This window comes from Hyperoodon ampullatus (genome assembly GCF_949752795.1).
Source record: "Hyperoodon ampullatus genome assembly, chromosome: 14".
Classification (NCBI taxonomy): domain Eukaryota; kingdom Metazoa; phylum Chordata; class Mammalia; order Artiodactyla; family Ziphiidae; genus Hyperoodon; species Hyperoodon ampullatus.
This window is the reverse complement of record NC_136927.1, coordinates 55,257,135-55,278,000: the sequence shown is the minus strand read 5'-3', so window position 1 is coordinate 55,278,000 and position 20,866 is coordinate 55,257,135. Positions and strand designations below refer to the sequence as shown.

General features: G+C 42.7%; 1 protein-coding gene across 4 annotated transcripts in view; it reads left to right on the top strand.

Moving 5' to 3' along the window:
- RSPH10B (radial spoke head 10 homolog B) overlaps positions 1–19,769 on the top strand; it is a gene marked incomplete at its 5' end in the record, with an annotated part of 42,147 nt that extends 22,378 nt beyond the window's left edge. Inside the window, 13 exons of one of the 4 annotated variants that reach the window (XM_079719406.1) lie at positions 825–1,001; positions 2,339–2,498; positions 2,724–2,845; positions 3,457–3,646; positions 4,955–5,069; positions 6,025–6,104; positions 6,204–6,352; positions 12,595–12,702; positions 13,648–13,791; positions 15,203–15,319; positions 16,706–16,799; positions 17,930–18,128; positions 19,564–19,769. In XM_079719406.1, the coding sequence (XP_079575532.1) occupies positions 825–1,001; positions 2,339–2,498; positions 2,724–2,845; positions 3,457–3,646; positions 4,955–5,069; positions 6,025–6,104; positions 6,204–6,352; positions 12,595–12,702; positions 13,648–13,791; positions 15,203–15,319; positions 16,706–16,799; positions 17,930–18,128; positions 19,564–19,738 (1,830 nt within the window). In that variant the 3' untranslated portion in view covers positions 19,739–19,769. Of the gene's footprint in view, positions 1–824; positions 1,002–2,338; positions 2,499–2,723; positions 2,846–3,456; positions 3,647–4,954; positions 5,070–6,024; positions 6,105–6,203; positions 6,353–12,594; positions 12,703–13,647; positions 13,792–15,193; positions 15,320–16,699; positions 16,800–17,929; positions 18,129–19,563 lie in introns of all 4 variants that reach the window. The other 3 variants (XM_079719405.1, XM_079719404.1, XM_079719403.1) reach the window with 3 other exon arrangements.
- Between the last annotated feature and the right edge of the window lie 1,097 nt (positions 19,770–20,866).

Sequence of the window (20,866 nt, the reverse complement as noted above, 5' to 3'; positions counted from 1 at the left end):
ACTTAGCATACTGTCTTCAGGGTTCATCCATGCTGTAAGCGTGTGTCAGAATTTCCTTCCTTTTTAAGGCTGAATCATATTCCGTTGTATGGATGGACCACATTTTGTTTATTCATTCCTCAACAGACACTTGGGTTGCTTCCACCTTTTGGCTGTTGCAAATGTTGCTATGAACATGAGTGTACACATTGTTTGTTCAATTCCCTGCTTTCATTTCTCTTCAGTATATACCCAGAATTTACAGAATGGTATATATATCCAGGCTGTGTAAGCTTGTATAACAATGAATAAAGTCAGATAGGATTTAAAAAAAAAAAAGAATGGTGTATATATAGAAACATTCCATTGTTGAAAAAATTGTGTATGTCTTTATATATGTATATAATATGTTGATTAAGTATGATTGTATGTGCCTGGGGAAAACAGAGATGAATTTCAAACCCAACTAGTAGTTACCTCTGGAATGTGGAATTGAGGAGGGAATATTTTTATCAGTCTGTATGTTAAAAATAATTAAAATTTAAAATAATATTAAGCCAGGCACTTTATATACACTATTTTCAATTATTACATCCAACCTGTGGTAGATGTTATTTCCCTTTATAGATGAGACCCAGAGGACTTAACTAATTAGCCTTATGTCAAAGGGCTGGTTTGTAAATAACTGAGCTGAGGCTGAACCCAAGTTTGTGAGACTCCATCATGCATGCTCCTTGCCCCTTCAAATGAGTCCCTGTATTTGATTCGTACCTAATTTTAAATGGATTTGGGTAAAAAGAGGAAACATTTTGAGCATTTCTTATGGAAATCTGCTTTCTTTTCAGAATGGTTTTGGCGCACACACATGGTTTCTAAAGAGAATCCCCTACTCCCAGTATCCTTTGAGAAATGAATATGTAGGAGAGTTTGTGAATGGATACCGTCATGGCCATGGAAAGTTCTACTATGCCAGTGGAGCCATGTATGAGGGAGAATGGGTTGCCAATAAAAAACATGGCATGGTGAGTACAGACCTGTGAAGATTACATTTTAAAGATTATGTAAAGGCATGTCATTCTCTGTCTAGTAAAGTGCATTATCCATTTTGCATAGGATTATCCTATGCAAAATGGATAATGCATCAAAAATACATCATAAATTTTAAAATAACTTCTAACATATCATCAATTTCCTTTGTATTTAGAGGTTATTTAATTAGTTTGGTGTGTGTGTGTATGTTAGGGTGGTTTTGGTTGCAAGTAACAGAAAATCTAGCTTAATCTTCCATAAATGATAAAGAATAATGTGGGTTTCAGTGTTGGTTTGGTTCAGCAGCTCCATGACGTCAGGGTTTCTCCTCCATCCATCCATGTCTCCTACCATGTCAGCTTCACAATTATGCTGCCCTCCCTTATGACTACAAGATGGCTGCTGTGGTTCCAGGCTTCACGTCTACATACCCCACTAAGTAGAAGGAGAGAAGAAACTCTTTTTGGAGAAGTTTTCCACAAACATCTTTAGCTTCACTGAGCTGAACTGGGGGTCATCTGCCCACCTTTGAGTCAGACCAACCACTGGCCTGGGTGTGATAAATACCAAGAGAGTCCCAGGCACCTCTGCTGGTCATCAGCATATTTAATAAGCCACATTCTGTGACCTAGGGGTGCTTAAAGTTGGGGAGAGGTTGTGGGGCAGATACAGTGAGGGGAGAGAAGGGGGATCGGGAAGAGGAGAGAGACAAGAGACTCCAGGAGCCTGACTGTATGTGGACTAAGTGCAGATCTTAACAAGCAAACAGAAGCCTCCAAACCCTTGAAAAAGATATTGATGTATGTTTACCAATGGTTTTTTCTATAATTTTAAAAAAAATATTTATTTACGGCTTCCCTGGTGGCGCAGTGGTTGAGAGTCCGCCTGCCGATGCAGGGGACACAGGTTCGTGCCCCGGTCCGGGAAGATCCCACATGCCGCAGAGCCTGCGCATCCGGAGCCTGTGCTCTGCAACGGGAGAGGCCACAACAGTGAGAGGCCTGTGTACCGCAAAAAAAACCACCCCCCCCAAAAAAATTATTTATTTATTTGGCTGCATTGGGTCTTCGTTGTGGCCTGCAGGCTCCAGGGCACGTGGGCTCAGTAGTTGGGACACACGGGCTCTCTAGTTGTGGCACGCAGGCTCTGGAGTGCTCGGGCTTAGTTGCCTCACAGCATGCGGGATCTTAGTTCCCTGACCAGGGATCGAACCCATGTCCCCTGCATTGGAAGGGGGATTCTTAACCACTGGACCACCAGGGAAGTCCCTACCAATGATTTTCTAAAAACGCTTTTCCTAAGCTGCAAAAAGTTACTTTTCTCTCTGCAGGGCCGATTAACTTTTAAGAATGGGCGTGTGTATGATGGCCCATTTTCCAATGACCACATAGCAGAGTTTCCAAATCTTGAAGGTGAACTGATCAGCTACCTGGACACGACTCCAGAATCTGCCCTCAGGAACCAGTATTGCAGATCCTCCATCAGTGCCGGTAGGGAGCGTCCACCTGTCAGCTAAAGGCAAATTAATGTGTAACATCGCATCAAAAATACACCTAATATATCAGAAAACACAAGTTTCCTGTGAGCAACTGCTTTCTTATAGGTTTTTGAATACTCTTGTGTCACACTTCTGCAGAAAATCATTTTGACATGACATTGAAATATTTTAACATTGTTTTTCACATTTATCCTGTATATTTGTCCTCATCTGCTAGAAATCATCAGAAAGCTTGATGGCAGTGAAAGTAATTCCATGTTAGGCTCGAGCATCGAGCTGGATCTCAGTTTGTTGCTGAAAATGTACCCGGAGAGAGACCAATCAGAAGAAAAGAAGCAGGTAAAAACCTTCTGTATTGTTAAAAATTTATATTATAGGCTAAAACATTAGCAGACTCTCCACAGTCCTGGGAAGATGCAGTTGATGACTGTTGTCATGTATTGAATGTCTTTTATTTAAAAAATTTTTTTAATTATTTATTTTTGGCCATGCTGTGTGGCTTGTGACATCTCAGTTTCCCGACTAGGGAACAAACCCAGGCCTGCGGCAGTGGAAGTGTGGAGTCCTAACCGCTGGACCGCCAGGGAATTTCCTGGTTTGCTAATACTTTGTTGAAGATTTTTGTGTCTGTGTCCATGAGGGATAGCGATCTATAGACAAGAGAATTTTATCGCTGTCATTGAGATAGGATGAAACAGGATAGGATTGGACAGAGCAGTATGAAAGTAATTCCACTGTCCAGATAACAGCATGTCTTTCTACTTTTACTCAGAAATTGCACTTTACTGGCCTGGGGATGGGTGGGGAGAATATAACATTTATTGAGCTCTTACAGTGGTAAGAGGTAAATGCTATTGCATGTGTTACCTCGTTTAATTTAGAAAACAGGTTTTCTTTTACGTTTGTTCTTATCAGGTAAGATGAAGATATGTATGGCTTTCCCTTTTCAGGTGGAACATGCTATCTTAAGAAATATTACAGAATTAAGAAGAATCTATAGCTTTTACAGCAGCCTAGGATGTGATCACTCTCTGGATAACACCTTTCTGATGACAAAGCTTCACTTCTGGAGGTTTCTAAAAGATTGCAAATTCCATCATCATAAAATAACCCTCGCCGATATGGACAGGGTTCTAAGTGGTGAGTATTCCAGATCCTTTGCATCTGGTTTAAAGAGTAGTATAACATCACAGCACCCTGACACCAGTTAGGAAATGTTAAGGGAGGGAGGAAGGCAGATGTTGGGAGAGGTGTTCCAGAAAAGCAACACATGGTCTTGTTCCCAAGGTGCTTAAAATGTGACTGAGGAGAGAACCTCGTGAAATAACAGCAACAGTCAAAGACCATCTCTAGCAGGGGCAGCAAAGTCAGCCCGTGGGCCAAATCCAGCCCAGCTGCGTGTTCTTGTAAATAAAGTTTTATTGGAACACAGCCATGCTCATTTGTTGTCATCTTGTCTGTGGCTTCTTTTGCCCTGCACCAGCAGAGCTGAGTGGCTGTGACAGAGCCTAAAATATTTACCGTCTGGCCCTTTACAGAGAAGCCTGCCTATCCCTGAGAAAACAACAATCTGCCCCCCCCCCCAAAAAAGCCCCAAAACCACCCAGTTGTCAGGTCACAAGCAGAGAGGATCAGGGAGGGCTTGGAATAGCCTAGAAAAGGCTTTAGAGGGCTTCCCTGATGGCGCAGAGGTTAAGAATTTGCCTGCCAATGCAGGGGACATGGGTTCGAGCCCTGGTTTGGGAAGATCCCATGTGCCGTGGAGCAACTAAGCACGTGCGCCACAACTACTGAGCCTGTGCTCTAGAGCCCGCGAGCCACAACTACTGAGCCCGTGCACCACAACCACTGAAGCCTGCACGCCTGGAGCCCGTGCTCTGCAACAAGAGAAGCCACCGCAATGAGAAGCCTGCGTGCAGCAACGAAGACCCAATGCAGCCAAAAGTAAATAAATTTAAAAAAAAAGGAAAGAAAAGGCTTTAGATAATCTTGGGCTTGGGCTTGATTTCAAGTTGAAAAGTCCCTGCAGTAAAATTAACAACTTTGAAGGCTTTATTCCTTTCAGCTGAATTGTGGCAGGCAGGCAGGCAGGCTCGAAGGCCTCAGATCACCTTCTTGATGTTAGAACTAACGCCTATTTACTTCAAATTTCAGTGTCTGAAACACACTTCAAACCCACTTAGAATTAGCAGCGTTAATCAGACTGTGGCTCAGACCACTTTGAAAAACACCAGGACAAGTTATCTTGTAAGTTTCTTGTAAAGTGACCAGATGGAGCTCTTTCGTGTGGACCTTAATTTTTAGGTGGACGCTTATATGCTGTTCAGGGTAGTCTCTAGGAAAAAAATGTACTCCATTGTATTCAATTCTCTGAGTTGTGTACCAGGAGCAAGTAAGGTAGAAGGTTCTAGAGACCACCAGGCATCCTCCCCAATTTTCTTGTTTTAGCCAATAAGGACATACCAGTTGAAGAAATTCATTCTCCATTTACAACAATACTTTTGAGAACATTTTTGAATTATCTCCTGCAGTTGGCTTACCACATCCATCACAAAGAATACCAGTAAGTACTACTTCTGGACCCCATGATAGGATGAGGGCTGAGCTCACTGTTAGGATTGTTATGATACTGTTCTTTTTTCTTTGATATTATTTTTCATACTCTTGAAATGAAGGATCAGAAACAAAAGTTTTCCACAAATGTTAACCACAAAACCGCAAGAAACAAAATTAAATTTTGAAAACCCTTCCGACATGGGTCATGTTTCAATTCTGCACATAGCCCTCAAGTTTTTATTCAGAAATAGTCACCACCAGCTCTTCCTTAGACCAGAATTTCCTGTCTTTCTCAGAGCAAAATTGGTATTGTATCTTTTAAAAAAAATTTTTGAAATAATTGTTGATTTACAGAGTGTTGCCAACACAATTCTTGTAACACAGAGAATTCCTATATACCCTTCATCCAGCTTCCCCTAATTATTACATCTTACAGAACCATAGTACTCTTATCAAAATTAAGGAGTTAACATTGCTACAACACCATTAACTAAATTATAGGTTTTTTTAGGACTTCCTGAGTTTTTTCCCTTTTCTGTTTCAAGACCAAATCCAGGATCCCACCTTGTATTTATCACATCTCCTTAGTCCCCTACAGCTGTGATAGTTTGTCTTTTATGACCATGACACTTCGGAAGAATATTGGTCAGTTATTTTGTAAAATGCCCCTCGATTTCAGTTTGCTGATTTTTTTCATCATCACACTGAGGTTATGAGTTTGGGGGAAGAATACCATCCTACCAGGTAAATGATGTCGATCTGTCTCATTACTGGGGATGTTAACCTTGATCACATGGTTAAGTGCTGTCAGCCAGGTTTCTCTACTGCAGACTTAGTATTTTCCCCTTGCTATACTCTACTTGTTAGAAGCCACTGACTAAGCCCACCGCATACTCAAGGGGAGGGGAATTAAGTTCCACCTCCTGGAAGGAGCAGTGATTATGGTATCTTCTTAATCACAGAGACAGAAGCCCATCACTCTTTCTGTGTTTTACAAAACTGATGAATGAGAACATTCGCCCAAATGCCTGCCGTGTAAAAGGTAAATACAAAACCAATAGGATTATATTTATCATACTTTTTTCCAAAATAGAGTTTTGTAATCATCTTTTGAATGTTTATTTTTCCATTACATCTTTAGGCAATTTATTCTGCGAGGCCCACCGGACACTCTATTCAATGAATTATGTGGAGAAGTGCTGGGAGATCTACACAGTTTACTGCAGACCAAATGCAGTCCCTCCCCATGAGCTCACAATGGACATGAGACACTTCCTCTGGATGTTGAAGGTAACCACTCATGGCTGATACTGGCTTTATATTTATAGGTACTTTGATTTTAACTTAAGAAAGGCAAAATATTCTAGCTATGATGTGCAAGGAACAAGGTGAAGGTCTGAGATAAATTTTCGTAGCCATCAGCAGAGGAGAGTAACTCTAATGGCCTGTGATAGTGGAAGGAAGAGAAACAGAAGGAGCTTCTGCCCAATGGGCTTCCCTGTGAGGGGGGAGGGGTATGGTCGGCGGGGCCTCCAGAATCTTTACTGATGCAGACGTTTCCATTTAAAGGAAGATGGGGGGATGGATGTCACTTAAAAAAAAAACTACTGTTCCTCAAAAAAGTGATTTAAGAAAGTTATTAGTTTGGAAAATAGTGAGAATATCTAATTTATACAATATTCTCATATTCTTGGTAGTTTTTCTCTCATGATATTTTTAATTTATACTTGTGGGTAGATAAAGGATAAAACTAAAAGGATTGACTACTAATAGGGGATAGAGTGATGTAAAAAATTTAAGTGTCACATGTATACAAAAAACTGGTTTTACAAATTTAAATGTCATATATACGAAAAACTAGTATTGATAGGAAATAATTTTTTTGAAGTATGTGGTTTTTTGGGATGGAATATTATACAGCTGTTTATTCACTTTCCCTCTTCTCCGTGGTCCCTTATTATTGATGAAATGAGGCCATTTGTCCCTGTAGATTGACTGGTCAGACTTCAGTTTTGGTTGGCTGCATCCTCAGAGAGTTGATGACAGATGTTCCTTTTCCCCTTTATTTCCATCAAAGTGGTCACTAAAATTAGAAGCTTGATTAGATTCAGGTTTTTTTTTTTAAAAAAGCTTTTTAATTTTTATTTATTTATTATTTTTGGCTGTGTTGTGCCTTCACTGCTGCACGCAGGCTTTCTCTAGTTGTGGCGAGTGGGGGCTACTCTTCGTGGTGGTGCACGGGCTTCTCATTGTGGTGGCTTCTCTTGTGGAGCACAGGCTCTAGGCACGTGGGCTCAGTAATTGTGGTGCACGGGCTTAGTTGCTCCGCGGCATGTGGGATCTTCCCGGACCAGGGCTCAAACCTGTGTCCCCTGCATTGGCAGGTGGATTCTTAACCACTGCATCACCAGGGAAGTCCCTCAGGTTTTGTTTTTTTCCTGACAAAGCTGCAGGTGCTTCTGGCTACTTCCTGTTGTGTCACGTCAGGGATGCTCCCTTTTAGTGATGCTGAGATCAACCAGTGGGTCATATGGTGTCAGCAGAATCCTTCCATTTCAACGTTCCCCATAAACGTTTCCCTAGTGGTTCGAGTAGCCCTGACAGTCATTGCTAACATCCGTTATTTCCTTAAGGGTCCCACAATAGTAATTTTCTATCATTCCATCTGCATTTCTTAGCTGTGAATCCGATATAAAGAAGAACTTTACCTCATCAGCTATTTGATGACTCTGAAATACACAGGAAAGGAAGGATAAATGCTCAATTTTTCCCTTTATTAATTTTCAGAATGAGTTGATATCCTGGCAGTTCTTCAACAGTGACTAATGAGCTTTTGAAAATATCATTATAACTCTTGGACTTACACATATTTTTTTTTTTTTTTTTTTTTCTTTTTTTTTTTTTTTTTTTTGCGTTACATGGGCCTCTCACTGTTGTGGCCTCTCCCGTTGCGGAGCACAGGCTCCGGACGCGCAGGCTCAATGGCCATGGCTCACGGGCCCAGCCGCTCCGCGGCATGTGGGATCTTCCCAGACCGGGGCATGAACCCGTGTCCCCTGCATCGGCAGGCGGACTCTCAACCACTGCGCCACCAGGGAAGCCCGGACTTACACATATTTGATGTGTTTCAATCCACTGCAGTCTTCCCTCCATCCCCCACGGTCAAATTGTCCCATATTTGGCCAGTAAGAATCTCTCCAACTTGCTACCTGCTACCTTGAATCCATGGATTAATATTGTTCATCAGTATTGTTAAAATTTCCACTATTACTTGTTTAATCATTGCTTCAGAACCATTTTTTCACTCTGGGACTCTAGCTAAAATAGTTTATAATACTATATCCTCTATCTCTTTTCTCTGTTTTCTCTTTGTGTAGCTTCTTTCAGCATAGTTATTTTGAGATTCATCCATGTTGTTGCATGTATAAATAGTTCGTTCTTTGTTATTGCTGAATAGCATTCCATTCGATGGATATACCGTGATGATTTGTTTATGCATCCATCTATCAGTGGACATTTGGGTTGTTTATAGTTTGTGGCTGTAGAATAAATATAGTATGAACAACTGTGTACAAGTTTTGATTTCTATGGGATAAATGCCTCATGTGACAATTATTGAGTTATATAGTGAGTATTTGTCTAATTTTTTTAAAAAGACTGCCAAACTATTTTTCAGAGTGGCTGGATCATTTTATAGTCCCACCAGCAATATTTGCCATTATCTGTCTTTCAATTGGTGTATTTAGAGCATGTACATTTAATATAATTGGTTTGTTAGGTGTAAGTTTGCCATTTAATTTTTTGATTTTTGTTTGTTCTGGTTTTGTTTTCTTTTTCCTGCCTTCCCGTAGGTTACTTAAACATTTTTTAGAATTTCATTTTGATCTAATAGTGTTTTTTTGAGTATCTATCTATAAATATATTAGACTTATCACAGTCTAATGGTGTCATCATTTGACCAATTCGAGTGAAGTACAGAAACCTTTACTTCCCTTTACATCTTTTTACCCCCTACCATTTATAATATAATTGATATTTCCCCCACCTACCTTTAGAACCACATCAGATAGTAGTATAATTTTTGCTTTAACTGCCAAATATAATTTATAAAACTCAAGAGGAAAAGGAAAGTATATTGTACTGATCCATATTTTTGCTTACAATATTTGTTCTTCCTTCCTGAAATTCCTGGATTCCTTATCATTTCCTTTCTATTTAGAGAATTTTCTCCAGCCATCCTTTTCAGGTAGGTCTGCTAGCAACAAATTCTTAGTTTGCCTTCATCTGAGAATGTCTTAATTCCCCTTCAGTCCTGAAGGATATTTTCTCTGGCTAGAGGATTCTGAGTTGATAGTCCTCTTTCAGCACTTGAAAAATGCTGTGCCACTTCCTTCTGGCTCCCGTGCTTTCTGATGAGAAATCTGCTGTCATGTGAATTTTTTCCATTATAGGAAGGTGTCGTTTCACTATCACTTTCAAGATTTTTCTCTTTGTCTTTAGTTTTCAGAAGTTTGACTTGTGTCTTGATGTGAATTTCTTTGGGTTTATCTTATGTGGGATTCACTAAAATTCTTAGATCTGTAGGTCTGTGTTTCTACCAAGTTTAAGAAGTTTTCAGCCGTTATTTATTCATGTACTTTTTCAACCCACCTTTCTTTCTCCTTTCCTTCTGTGACTCCGATAACATGAATGTTAGATCTTTTATTATAGGCCCATGGGTCCCTGTGTCTATTTTTTTCTTTCAGTCTATTTTCTCTCTGTTGTTCAGGTTGGATAATTTCTATTATTCCATTTTCAGGTTCACTGATTCTTTCTCCTATCCCTTTCTTTATGCTGTTGAGCCCATCTATTGAGTTTTTAATTTAATTATTTTAGTTTTCGGTTCTAAAATTTCCATTTAGTGCTTTATTTCTTCCATTCATTTGCTGAGACTTTCTTTTTCCCCCCATTTGTTTCAAGCCTGTTTGTAATGGCTCATTTAAGCATTTTAATTAAAATCTTTGTCACTTAATTCTGTATTCTCTGTCATCTTGGTGTTGGCATATGTTGCCTGTCTTTGTTCATTAAGTTTGATATCTTCCTGGTTCTGGCACCATGAGTCAGTGATTTCCCACTGAAACCCAGACATTTGAGTATGTTATGTTATGAGACTGATTTATTTAAAACCTTCTGTTTTTGCTGGTTTCTGATGAAGTCCAATTATCTGGGGTTTTTTTTCTCACTTGTGCCTTTGGTGTCAAGTCTAAGAATCCACTGTCAATCCAAGATCATGAAGACTAACCTCTATGTTGTCTTCTGAGTTTTATCTCTTACTTTTAGGTCATTTTGAATTAATTTTTCTACAATATATGGTCTGAGGTAGGGGGTCCAACAATTCTTTTGTGTGTGGATACCCAGTTGTCCCAGCACCATTTGTTGAAAAGACTGTTTTTCCCTCTATTGATTGGTCTTGGCATTCTAGTCAAAAATCAGTTGGCCATAAATGTATGGCTTTATTTCTGGATTTTCAATTGTATTTCATTTATCTGTATGTTTATCCTCTTACCAGTACCACACTGTCTTGATTACTGTTGCTTCTCAATCATTTTGATGTAATTTCTTTTCCTCGCTGAGATACTTTACGATCTACTTTTATCCTTGTTCCGAAATTTCACAGTGATGCAGCTTTGGTATTTTCTTTTTACATTTATTTTGTGAGCTTTAACATTGGAAATCTGTGCCTTTCAGTCCTGCAAAATGCTCTGGAATTACTTGCTCAGATTTCCTGCCTTCCATTTTCTCCATCCTTTTTGTGGAACATGGGTGTCAAACCTCCTGGACTAATTTAATTTTATTTTAGTCTTTTCTCTCTGACCATCCATATCTTTGTCATTTTTTGTTCTTTAGGAGAGATTTCCTGCATTATCTTTCCTCTTCTATTTGAGTTTCTGCTATTAAATTTCTAATCCTTTGTCCCTTTTTTAAGCATTTTGTTTTTAAAACATGGATGCAAACTCTCTTATTCCACTGAAGAAATGAATTGGGGGTGGGGGAGCTAAATGGAATTTTTTTTTCCTCAGCTTTTTACATTGATTGCCTCTGTTCCTTCCAAGTCCCGATCTCCCTTCCCCACCTCTGTTGGTTTTGTTCTCTAGCTTTTATATTAAGGCTTTCCCCATAGCATGTGTGGTGAACCTTGGCTATCCACTCATAGATAGGACTGTGGCACTCTAAGGCTGACTGGGGGCTTCCCTGGTGGCACAGTGGTTAAGAATCTACCTGCCAATGCAGGGGACACGGGTTCGAACCCTGGTCCGGGAAGATCCCACATGCCGCAGAGGAAACTAAGCTCATGCGCCACAGCTACTGAGCCTGTGCTCTAGAGCCCACGAGCCACAACTACTGAGCCCATGTGCCACAACTACTGAAGCCCGCGTGCCTAGAGCCCGTGCTCCACAACGAGAAGCCACCGCAGTGAGAGGCCCACACACAGCAACAAAGAGTAGCCCCCATTCGCCGCAGCCAGAGAAAAGCCCAAGCAAAGCAACAAGGACCCAACGCAGCCAAAAATAAATAAATAAATAAATAAAATTAAGGCTGATTGGAAGCTCTTGTGGATGAGCGGCACTTGTCAAAGATGAGGTTTCACTGTGGAGTAACCAAGCCAGGAAACTGCCCCACCTCTCCCCTTTCTCCTCCCCAGCCTACAGTTTTGTCTTTTGTTTTTTTGGCTATGCCGTGCGGCATGTGGGATCTTAGTTCCCTGACCAGGGAGCGAACCCAAACCCCTTGTATTGGAAGTGTGGAGTCTTAACCACTGGACTGCCAGGGAAGACCCTCCACCAGCCTATGGCTGACAGAGCTTTTCTCTTGGATGTTCGATTTTCCAGGGTAGGATTTCTCCTAACTCCTGCCTGGGGGATATGAACCTGTTTTTCATAGTTCTTAGAGTGGAGGGAAGGGTCAGTGTGAAGGGAGGACCCTACCAACATGCACTTTCCGCTAATTCTTGTTTTCAGCAGGACTGTGACTTTAGGGGAGCCAAATGCACTGTGGTTCAGTATCTCCAGCGAGTCAACCTTCTGTTTTGTCTAGGTGCGGGAAGGGTCTTCACCTAGACTTTCTGCGAGTCTTCCTGTGTTCAGCCTTACCCATAGCACGGCTTTCAGAGCTGACTCCTTCCTGAGTTCCAACTGGACTCGACTTGCCTCCCTGAGCTCTCAGCTTCTTGTTCCGCTAAGCCCATTGGTCCAGCGCTTTCCCACCAGCAGAGCTGTGTGGATATCTCACATCTGGGTCATCCACTCTCCCGTTCTCTGTCCTGTGTTTATGCCTCTAAAAAAATCTTTACTGTTGTCTTAGAGGGATTAGGGAAGGAGTGGAGAGGTAAATACCAATGTTAATCCAGAATGCTTTTCAAAATTACCAGTTTTTAAGATACTTATTTCTAGACCATCTCCTTAAAGTGCTATATTGGTATAAACTAACTTTAAAAATATATAGCTATTTGTAATTATTGGCCATTATGATTTGATTGGTTGTTTCTTTTACAGAGCTTTAAAATGATAAATAAAGAATTAACAGCAAGCAAATTTGTGGAGGTCATAGCAGAGGATAATCCTTTCATGCATGATGGAATTGACAGCAACTTTAAACTTGAGGTTTGTAAACAGGTGTCACGAACGGTACAGATCCAACTGAGGCTGTTTGCTCTACCTTGGACACTAAGATTGGATTGGCCACCTCTCTGGGTCCACGTCTGACACTGAGTCACACCTGCCGCTTAGCTGTTCCCTGAATACACCCACCACACCCCTACCTCAGGACATTTGTACTTGCTAACCTCCGCCCCCGCCACCTGTTTTTGTCTTATATAACATATCTTGCCTGTAGTTCTGAAGGCTAACAGTCAGAAATCAAGGTGTTGCTGGAATTGGATCCTCCTGAGGGCTGTGGGGAAGGATCTGCTCCAGGCCTCTCTCCTTGGCTTGTAGAGGTCGTCTGTTCCGTGTCTCTTCACATTGTCTTCTATGTTTGTCTGTGGGTCCAAATTTCCCTCTTCTTATAAGGACAGCCTCCACATTGAACTAGGGCCCACCCCAATGGCCTCACTTTAGCTCGATTATCTGTAAATCTGAGCATACTGGGGGACAGGACTCCAACGCTTTTTTGGGAGGCACAGTTCAAACCCTAACAGTCTTCCCTTTGCAACCCCCCTCCCCATTCATATCCTCCTTATGTACAAAGTACGTTCACCCTATCCCAGCATCTCCAGAGGGCTTAGCCATTCCAGCACCAACTCTTACAGATGCCACTTCTCTAGTTGTCCAAGAAAAAAAGAAATACTTCTGAAAGTGACTGTCCTCAATTAGCTAATATAAAATGTTTCCGGCAGATAGAAAAATGACTTACAAACTAAGGAGAGAATATACATCCTCACATATCTTTTAAACGCTGTAGTTTTTATTGCAAACTGGTGTGCGCCCAGGATGCCTGAGTGTTGAACAAGGTGGTACTTTCCGGAGAACAAACACCCAGAAGAACTGCTGGTCCACCTCGAGGTGTGTCAGGATGAATAAGACCCTTTATATTTTCTTGTATTTCAGCTGGTTTTCCTGGAATTCTTTGAAGCTCTGTTAAGCTTCGCACTCATCTCTGTTACTAACCAATCGACTAAATTCTATTTAAATTTTCCAAATGATGACTTGTCTGGAAACGAAGCTGGAAGCACTTATACAATGATAAATCAGGTAACAAATAATATCTTAGAATTTACAGAGTAAGGAATGGGTTTTATTCTGGAATGGTTAAACCATCATCAAGACTATCTTGGGCTTTTGTAACTCTTCAGGAAATAGTTTAAATAATTTAAGACTTCTTTTCACATTCTGAGTGTATTGTCTTTTTTCTACATTAGGGAAAATGTATTTTCTGGTCATGACCTATGATAGTGGAGATACGTAATGAGTGTCAGAGCGCCTACCGACACCCTCAGGGGTGTGGGGCTCCCCTGGCTGGACCACGAGGCCTACGGCATCTGAGGTGGTTTTTATGAAACGTTTCATCCCATGATCTAGTGTTTACAAGAGTGGATCGCCCGTCACAGAGCACAGATGCCAAGGAACAGCTCCCGAGCATGTGCAGGATGCTGGGCGCGTCCCAGAGGATGGGACCTGCTCATGGGGCTGGACACTGGGCTTCACGCCAAAGCCTTGGGGGAGCAGGGACAGCGTAGGCCGTTGACCGAAAGATCTAGCTGCTGGGTCAGATGGAGTGGGGGTTTCAGGGTAGTGGGCTGGAAAGGTTTCTGATCGTTGAGTCCTTCATTCGGAGCCACAAGGGAGAGTGCTGGGGGCCAGCGGAAACCCCAGCTGGGAAACTCGCCAGAGCTGCTCACTCAGGGAGACTTCTCACTGTTGGTCATCTAAGGAGCGCCTCTGACCACGAGTCCCAGGATGTACCTTGGACCCTCGTGCAGGTTCAACTTCAGTAGCACACAGTCCACCTGATCAGCAGATAACGCCCCCTCCAGGTCATCCAAGAGCCTGGCCACCGGCTGGGGCTGGGTCATGTCCACCTTAAACTCATCCATGCCTGCATGGATGGCAGCACATGGACTCCAGTAACCACACACGGACACGCTGGCCTCGGGGACAGCCTCAGGAACCATCCGATCAAGTTCACGTCTGGTTTCCAATCTGGCACCACACATCCATCAAGATAAACAAGTCCTATTATAACCATGCAATGAGGAATGAGCCAGCAGTGAAATAACTCATGACACATGCCAAGAGCATGGGTGCATTAATTATGCTGGGTGAAAGAAGCCAGACAGAAAAGGATACATACCACTGTGATTCCAATGACATAAAATTCTAGAAATGCCAAGTGATCTGTAGTGACAGAAAACAGATAAGTAAGTAGTTGCCCGAGGATGAGGGAAGAGGGCTTCCTGGGGCACAGGAAACCTGGGGTGATGGATACGTCCACTCTCTTGAGGTGATGGTTTCACAGGTGTAGACACGTCGAAACTCACCGTCATAGTGCGCATTATGTGCAGGTCATTGTAAATCAATTACACCACGTTAAAATCATGTGCACGTGTGTCTCCACGGAAAACAGAAATCCTCTTATGTGTTTGTCATTGGTCAGAACACCCAGGACAGGAGTCCAAGTGCGCTAAGAAGCCAGGAATCTGAGGTGCAGTATGGCAGCGCTAAGTCATCTTCAAGCAAGTTAGGAGTCTTGCTTGACATGAGCAAGATAAGGAAATCAGAGGTCTGTATTCACAGCTAACCATGAAAACAGTGCCGCGGCCATGGTTATCTACCGCTGTTGCACACCTGCTATGTGGTGAGGGCTCTTCTGGTGCCAGGGTTCTGGTGGAAACAGAAAGCCCGTCCTCTTGTGGGCGTCACATTCGGGGCAGAGAGGGACGTGGTGACACGTGCAGAACAGGAAGAGTGAACACCCTCGGGGTGCTTACCAGGTGCTACGCACTTCCCAGGGGTCCACTCATTTAATGCCCACACGACCTGTAGGTGCTTCATCGGCTCCAAGGGGGAACTGAGGCACAGAGAGGTCGAGTAACTTGCCCACCGTCACAGAACTGGTAAGCAGTGGAGCTGGGGGTTTGCACACAGGCAGTTCGACTCCAGGATTTACACCTGTTACTGCAGTGCTATATTTCTTTACACTTGGGAGGGATCAGTGATGCGGTGGAAAGCGAGGCAGGTGCTGGCGACTGAGACAGGGTGGGGTGGGAAGTGAAGGTCTTCGGATGAAGCCACACTTGAGCGCAGCTGGGGGGAGACTGTCCTGTGCGGGGGCCTTGAGGCGGGAGCACCTCTGGGATGTTGGAAGGGGTGTAGCAGCAGGTGTAGCCACGTTGGGGTGGCCCAGGAAGATGCACTGAGTGAGGCAGTGCCCGGCCAGGATAGGGCCCTGAGCAAGGGGGGTCAGTAGGCTCACGATGGCTTTGCTGTTGACAAACCCGTAAGGAAGCTCTTGGAATTATCTGCATGTATTTTGAAGGCTGTGCAGTTTGAGAGGGAAGGAGAAGGCAAAGATGATTCTAAGGTTTTTTTTGGCCTGAACGACTGGAAGAACAGAGCTGCCATTTATCATGAAGGGGAGGACTGGGGTTCGAGGGGGAGATGAGTTTTGGGGGTGAAATTAAAGGGCTGGGTTTGGGCATGTCAGACTTAAGGTGCCTGATGAGACATCCACGTGGTGACAGCAAGTGGCAGCTGGAGACAAAGTCTGGAGTTCAAGGATGGGATCTACTGGAGATAAAAATGTAGGCATAAACAGCATGTATTGATATATGGTTTATATATATATATATATATAGTAATTAAAGCCACTAAGAGATGGATTAATACTTTCCCAACAGACCCAGGGAGTATTTTCTAGTCGTTGGTTTCCTGGGGGAAGCCTTCCAGCAGATACAATAGCTCTGTTATTCATTTCCTTAATAGGACATACATACAGATTAAAAAGTCAAATTTTAGGCAGATTAAAAATAGTCAAATTAGCATAAAGATAATGGCCTCATTAAGACTTTTCTAATTATTTATAATGTAGAAAATTAGTTTTAGTCCATAATGATGCAGAAGTTATATTTTGCTTTATGATTTCTTTTTTTTTTTTTAAAAGAAAAAGCCCAAGATCAAGAAGTCTCTAAGTGACGGAAAAACTTCCAAAATGAATTTTAAATCTCCAGGAAAGGAGCTAACCTGTCTTTTATCTCAAAATGGTGAGTATTTTAATAATAGAACTTTGATATTAGCAAACTGTTGCTTATAAATGATTTAACATAAAAATGTACAACCATCTTTTAAAATATAATTAGGCTGGGACAGCTGCTCCCAACTCTGCCCCCTCGCTTGACAGAGTTCCCTTTCAAGGTATTGATCTTTTTCCCCTTTTCTTTCCCCAGTTTTACTGAGATATAATTGACATACAGTGCTGTATAAGTTTAAAGGTGTACAACATAATGACTTGACTTACATGTATCGTGACATGATGACCACAATACGTTTAGTTAACATCTATCACTCATAAATACAAAAATTCTTCTTGTGATGAGAACACTTAGGGTTTATTCTCTTAACAACTTCCACAGATATCATTCAGCAGTGTTAGCTACAGTCATCGTGTTGTACGTTACATCCCTGGTACTTATGTACCTTATAACTGGAAGGTTGTACCTTTGACCACCTTCCTCCAGTGTCCCCCATCTCCCTCCTCTGGTAACCACATATCTCTTTTTATATGTTTGTATTGTTTTAAATAGATTCTACTTATAAGTGAGATCATACAGTATTTGTATGTCTCTGTCTGACTTACTTCACTTAGCGTAATGCCCTCAAGGTCCATCCATGTTGTTGTAAATGGCAGGCTCTCCTCCTTTTTATGGCTGAGTACTGTTCCACTGTGTATATATACCTCTTCTTTATCCATTCATCTGTTGAGGGACACTTAGGCCATCTCCTGTCTTGGCTGTTGTAAAGGTGCCACTGTGAATGTGATGGTGCAGCTATCTCTTCGACATAGGTTAAGAAATTTTCTAAGATTTTAATTTTAGAAAACCAAAATATTTAAGCTATTTAGGAAAAAAATAACAGGTACCAGGAGACTTGAAGGAAGCGTTGACAATCATGGCTGTGGTCAGCTGACGCCAGCCTTGTTCCAGGTGGTCCCTGAAGCATTTTGCAGTTACCTCAATCCTCACAAGCCCACGAGAAGCACAGTGTCACCCACCTTATGGGGGGATGAGGACACTCAGCCCAGCACAGGAAGTGACAGAACTGGGGAACAGGAACACAGACCCCAGAGTTATTGCAAGACTGTATTAATGCTCATTTTAATCAAACATTCTTCCAGAGAAAAAAGAAAAATCCAAGGATGAACAAAAGGAAAAATTCAATACATGGATCAGTAACATGTACATCTTTTTTGTGAACACTCTCTTCCAAGCACATAAACATGAAGAAACCCTTAAGGAGAAAGTAAAGGAAAACAGGCTACATAATGAAGCAATGGCCCTTCAGAGGAAGGTGGAGAATGAGGAGCTGGAGGCAAGGTAACTCAGTGAAACCCCTTGGCTCCCTCCCTCCCTCCCTCCCGCCCGGCTCTCGGGCATCTTTCTTTCCTGTCTTCTGTAGCCACCATAAGCTTCAGGACCAAACACTTTCATTAAAAGTCTACCACCTCTGGGCTTCCCTGGTGGCACAGTGGTTAAGAATCCACCTGCCAATGTAGGAGGACACGGGTTCAAGCCCTGGTCCGGGAAGATCCCACATGCCACGGAGCAACTAAGCCCGTGTGCCACAACTACTGAGCCCGTGAGCCACAACTACTGAAGCCCACACGCCTAGAGCCCGTGCTCCGCAACAAGAGAAGCCACTAAAATGAGAGGCCTGCGCACCACAATGAAGAGTAGCCCCTGCTTGCTGCAACTAGAGAAAGCCTGCATGCAGCAACGAATACCCAATGCAGCCAAAAAAAAAATGAATAAAATAATCTAAAAATATATATTAAAAAAAAACGTCTCCGCCTTCCGAGGGGCAGCACGTCCTCATGTGCAGGTGGGAACCCGTAGCCACCAGTTCTGTCCTGGTTGTCTAAGGCATCCCCAGGCATCCATGAGGAGGCAGCGTGACATAGATCCAGACTGCCCGGGTTCACATCCCAGCCCCATCACTTATATCACCTGGGTGACCTTGGTGAGGTCTGTCCCTGTGTGCCTGTTTCTGCATCTTTAAGGTGGAGGTGATACCTTGTAGGACTGTTGTGAGGACTGAGTGAGCTAGTGTTTGTGAAGCATCGAGAACAATGCTTGGTGCGTGGTGAGCACCTAGCAAAGGCCGCACACTTACCTTTCTAGAACCACTGTCCAGGCTTAGTTCCATGCAAACAGGTCAGTCCCAAGTGCAAATGTCTGACCTCTGTAAAGGGCATCTCAAGCCCATTCGTCTGTGGAAGAGAGCATTAGACTTAAGGAAAATGGCTACAACAGTATTTTATTTTTTTACAACAGTATTTTAAAAGGCTACTTACTAGCTAAGTTGCTTCAGAGACAAGTGCGTCACAGGTCATCTTAGATGTGTGAAAATTTGTCTTAAACTATCTAGCTATTGCACCACTTTTTTTTTTTTTTTTCCAGTACGTGGGCCTCTCACTGTCGTGGCCCCCCCGCCGCGGAGCACAGGCTCCGGACGCGCAGGCCCAGCGGCCACGGCCCACGGGCCCAGCCGCTCCGCAGCACGTGGGATCCTCTCAGACCGGGGCACGAACCCGCGTCCCCTGCATCGGCAGGCGGACTCTCAACCACTGCGCCACCAGGGAAGCCCTATTGCACCACTTTTTATTTCAGGAAAAGTGATGACAGTTTAGTTCTGTTCACAAAAACTATTGAGATCCACGTATGGACTACTTTACACCACATACAACATAAAAACCGGTTTTGAAATTTCAAAGACCAAAAAAGATACCTTCTTGTGTTTGCTTCTTATTAGGCTGAACAGCTTGAGAGAGGAAGAGACCAAAAGGCAAGACTATGAGGTCGCCATCACTGTGATCAAGGAACCAGTGGATGCCACATCCTTGAATTTCACGCTGAGCCTCCTGAAAGACGACACAGTGGTGTCCCAGTCCACCAAATCCATTGCAAATAAGAAAAAGAAAAAGTAGACATCACTGGGTTTGTAAATGAGCCACGAGAACAAGCAGGTGTGAAGGGAATTTAGAACCAAAGCCTGTAACAAATTTCCTACCCAATAAAATTACTTGTGTTTTACTTCTTGTCTAAGTGTTTCTTGAAATACCACTACCTGGGCCCACTGGGTTTTGGGTTTCTAATATGGTTGGATCACTGAAATGCCTGGTTTTTTTTGTTTGTTTGTTTTGTTTTTTGGCGGTACGTGGGCCTCTCACTGTTGTGGCCTCTCCTGTTGCGGAGCATAGGCTCCGGACGCACAGGCTCAGCAGCCATGGCTCACGGGCCCAGCCGCTCTGCGGCATGTGGGATCCTCCCCAGACTGGGGCACAAACCCGTGTCCCCCACGTCGGCAGGCAGACTCTCAACCACTGCGCCACCAGGAAAGCCCTGAAATGCCTGCGTTTTGATAACTGAGCTGAATGAAAATACACAGATGTGGGTATTAAATGTGTATTGTTTTCTTTTTTTAAATCCAAGTATAAAACTGGTGATTAAATTTAGAATCTGATAAAACCAGTGGGGAGTGAAGTTGTTTAAACGTTTCTTTAGGCCTCCCTCCCCTGAGCCTGGCACACCTCCTTTGCCCCTTGTAACCGCCCTGTGCCCACATCCTACCTGTCCTTCACATGCTGCCTCTTACATGGCCTCTTCCCTGGTCCTTTCCCATCCATTCCCACAGCATCGCAAACAGCACTGCATGGACAAAAGGCCGAACAATGTAGGATAAAGAGCCAGGTGTGCAGTCAGCAGTTAAGTGAATACTTTAAGTCTGTTAGGAAAATGTTACAGCTAATAGTTGTGTTAAATATAAGAGTAACCACCAAAAGCATAAAAATACAATCTGAAGTTTCCAAACTAGCAAAAAGGAAGGAAACTATCATCTGACATAAAGCTGGGAAAAAGAATAAAAAAAAGAATGGAAACAGAAAACGCAAAAGATGGCAGGGAAAGAAAAAATCTACCCGTCATCACCAAGCAAACAGGTTAACTCACCTCTTCCTCCCCTTCAAAATCCCAGAAATAATTAGATTGGGTTTAAAAGAAATAGAAATTCACTTCAATGTTATTCTTCACAAGGTAAACATCTTAAAACCAGATAG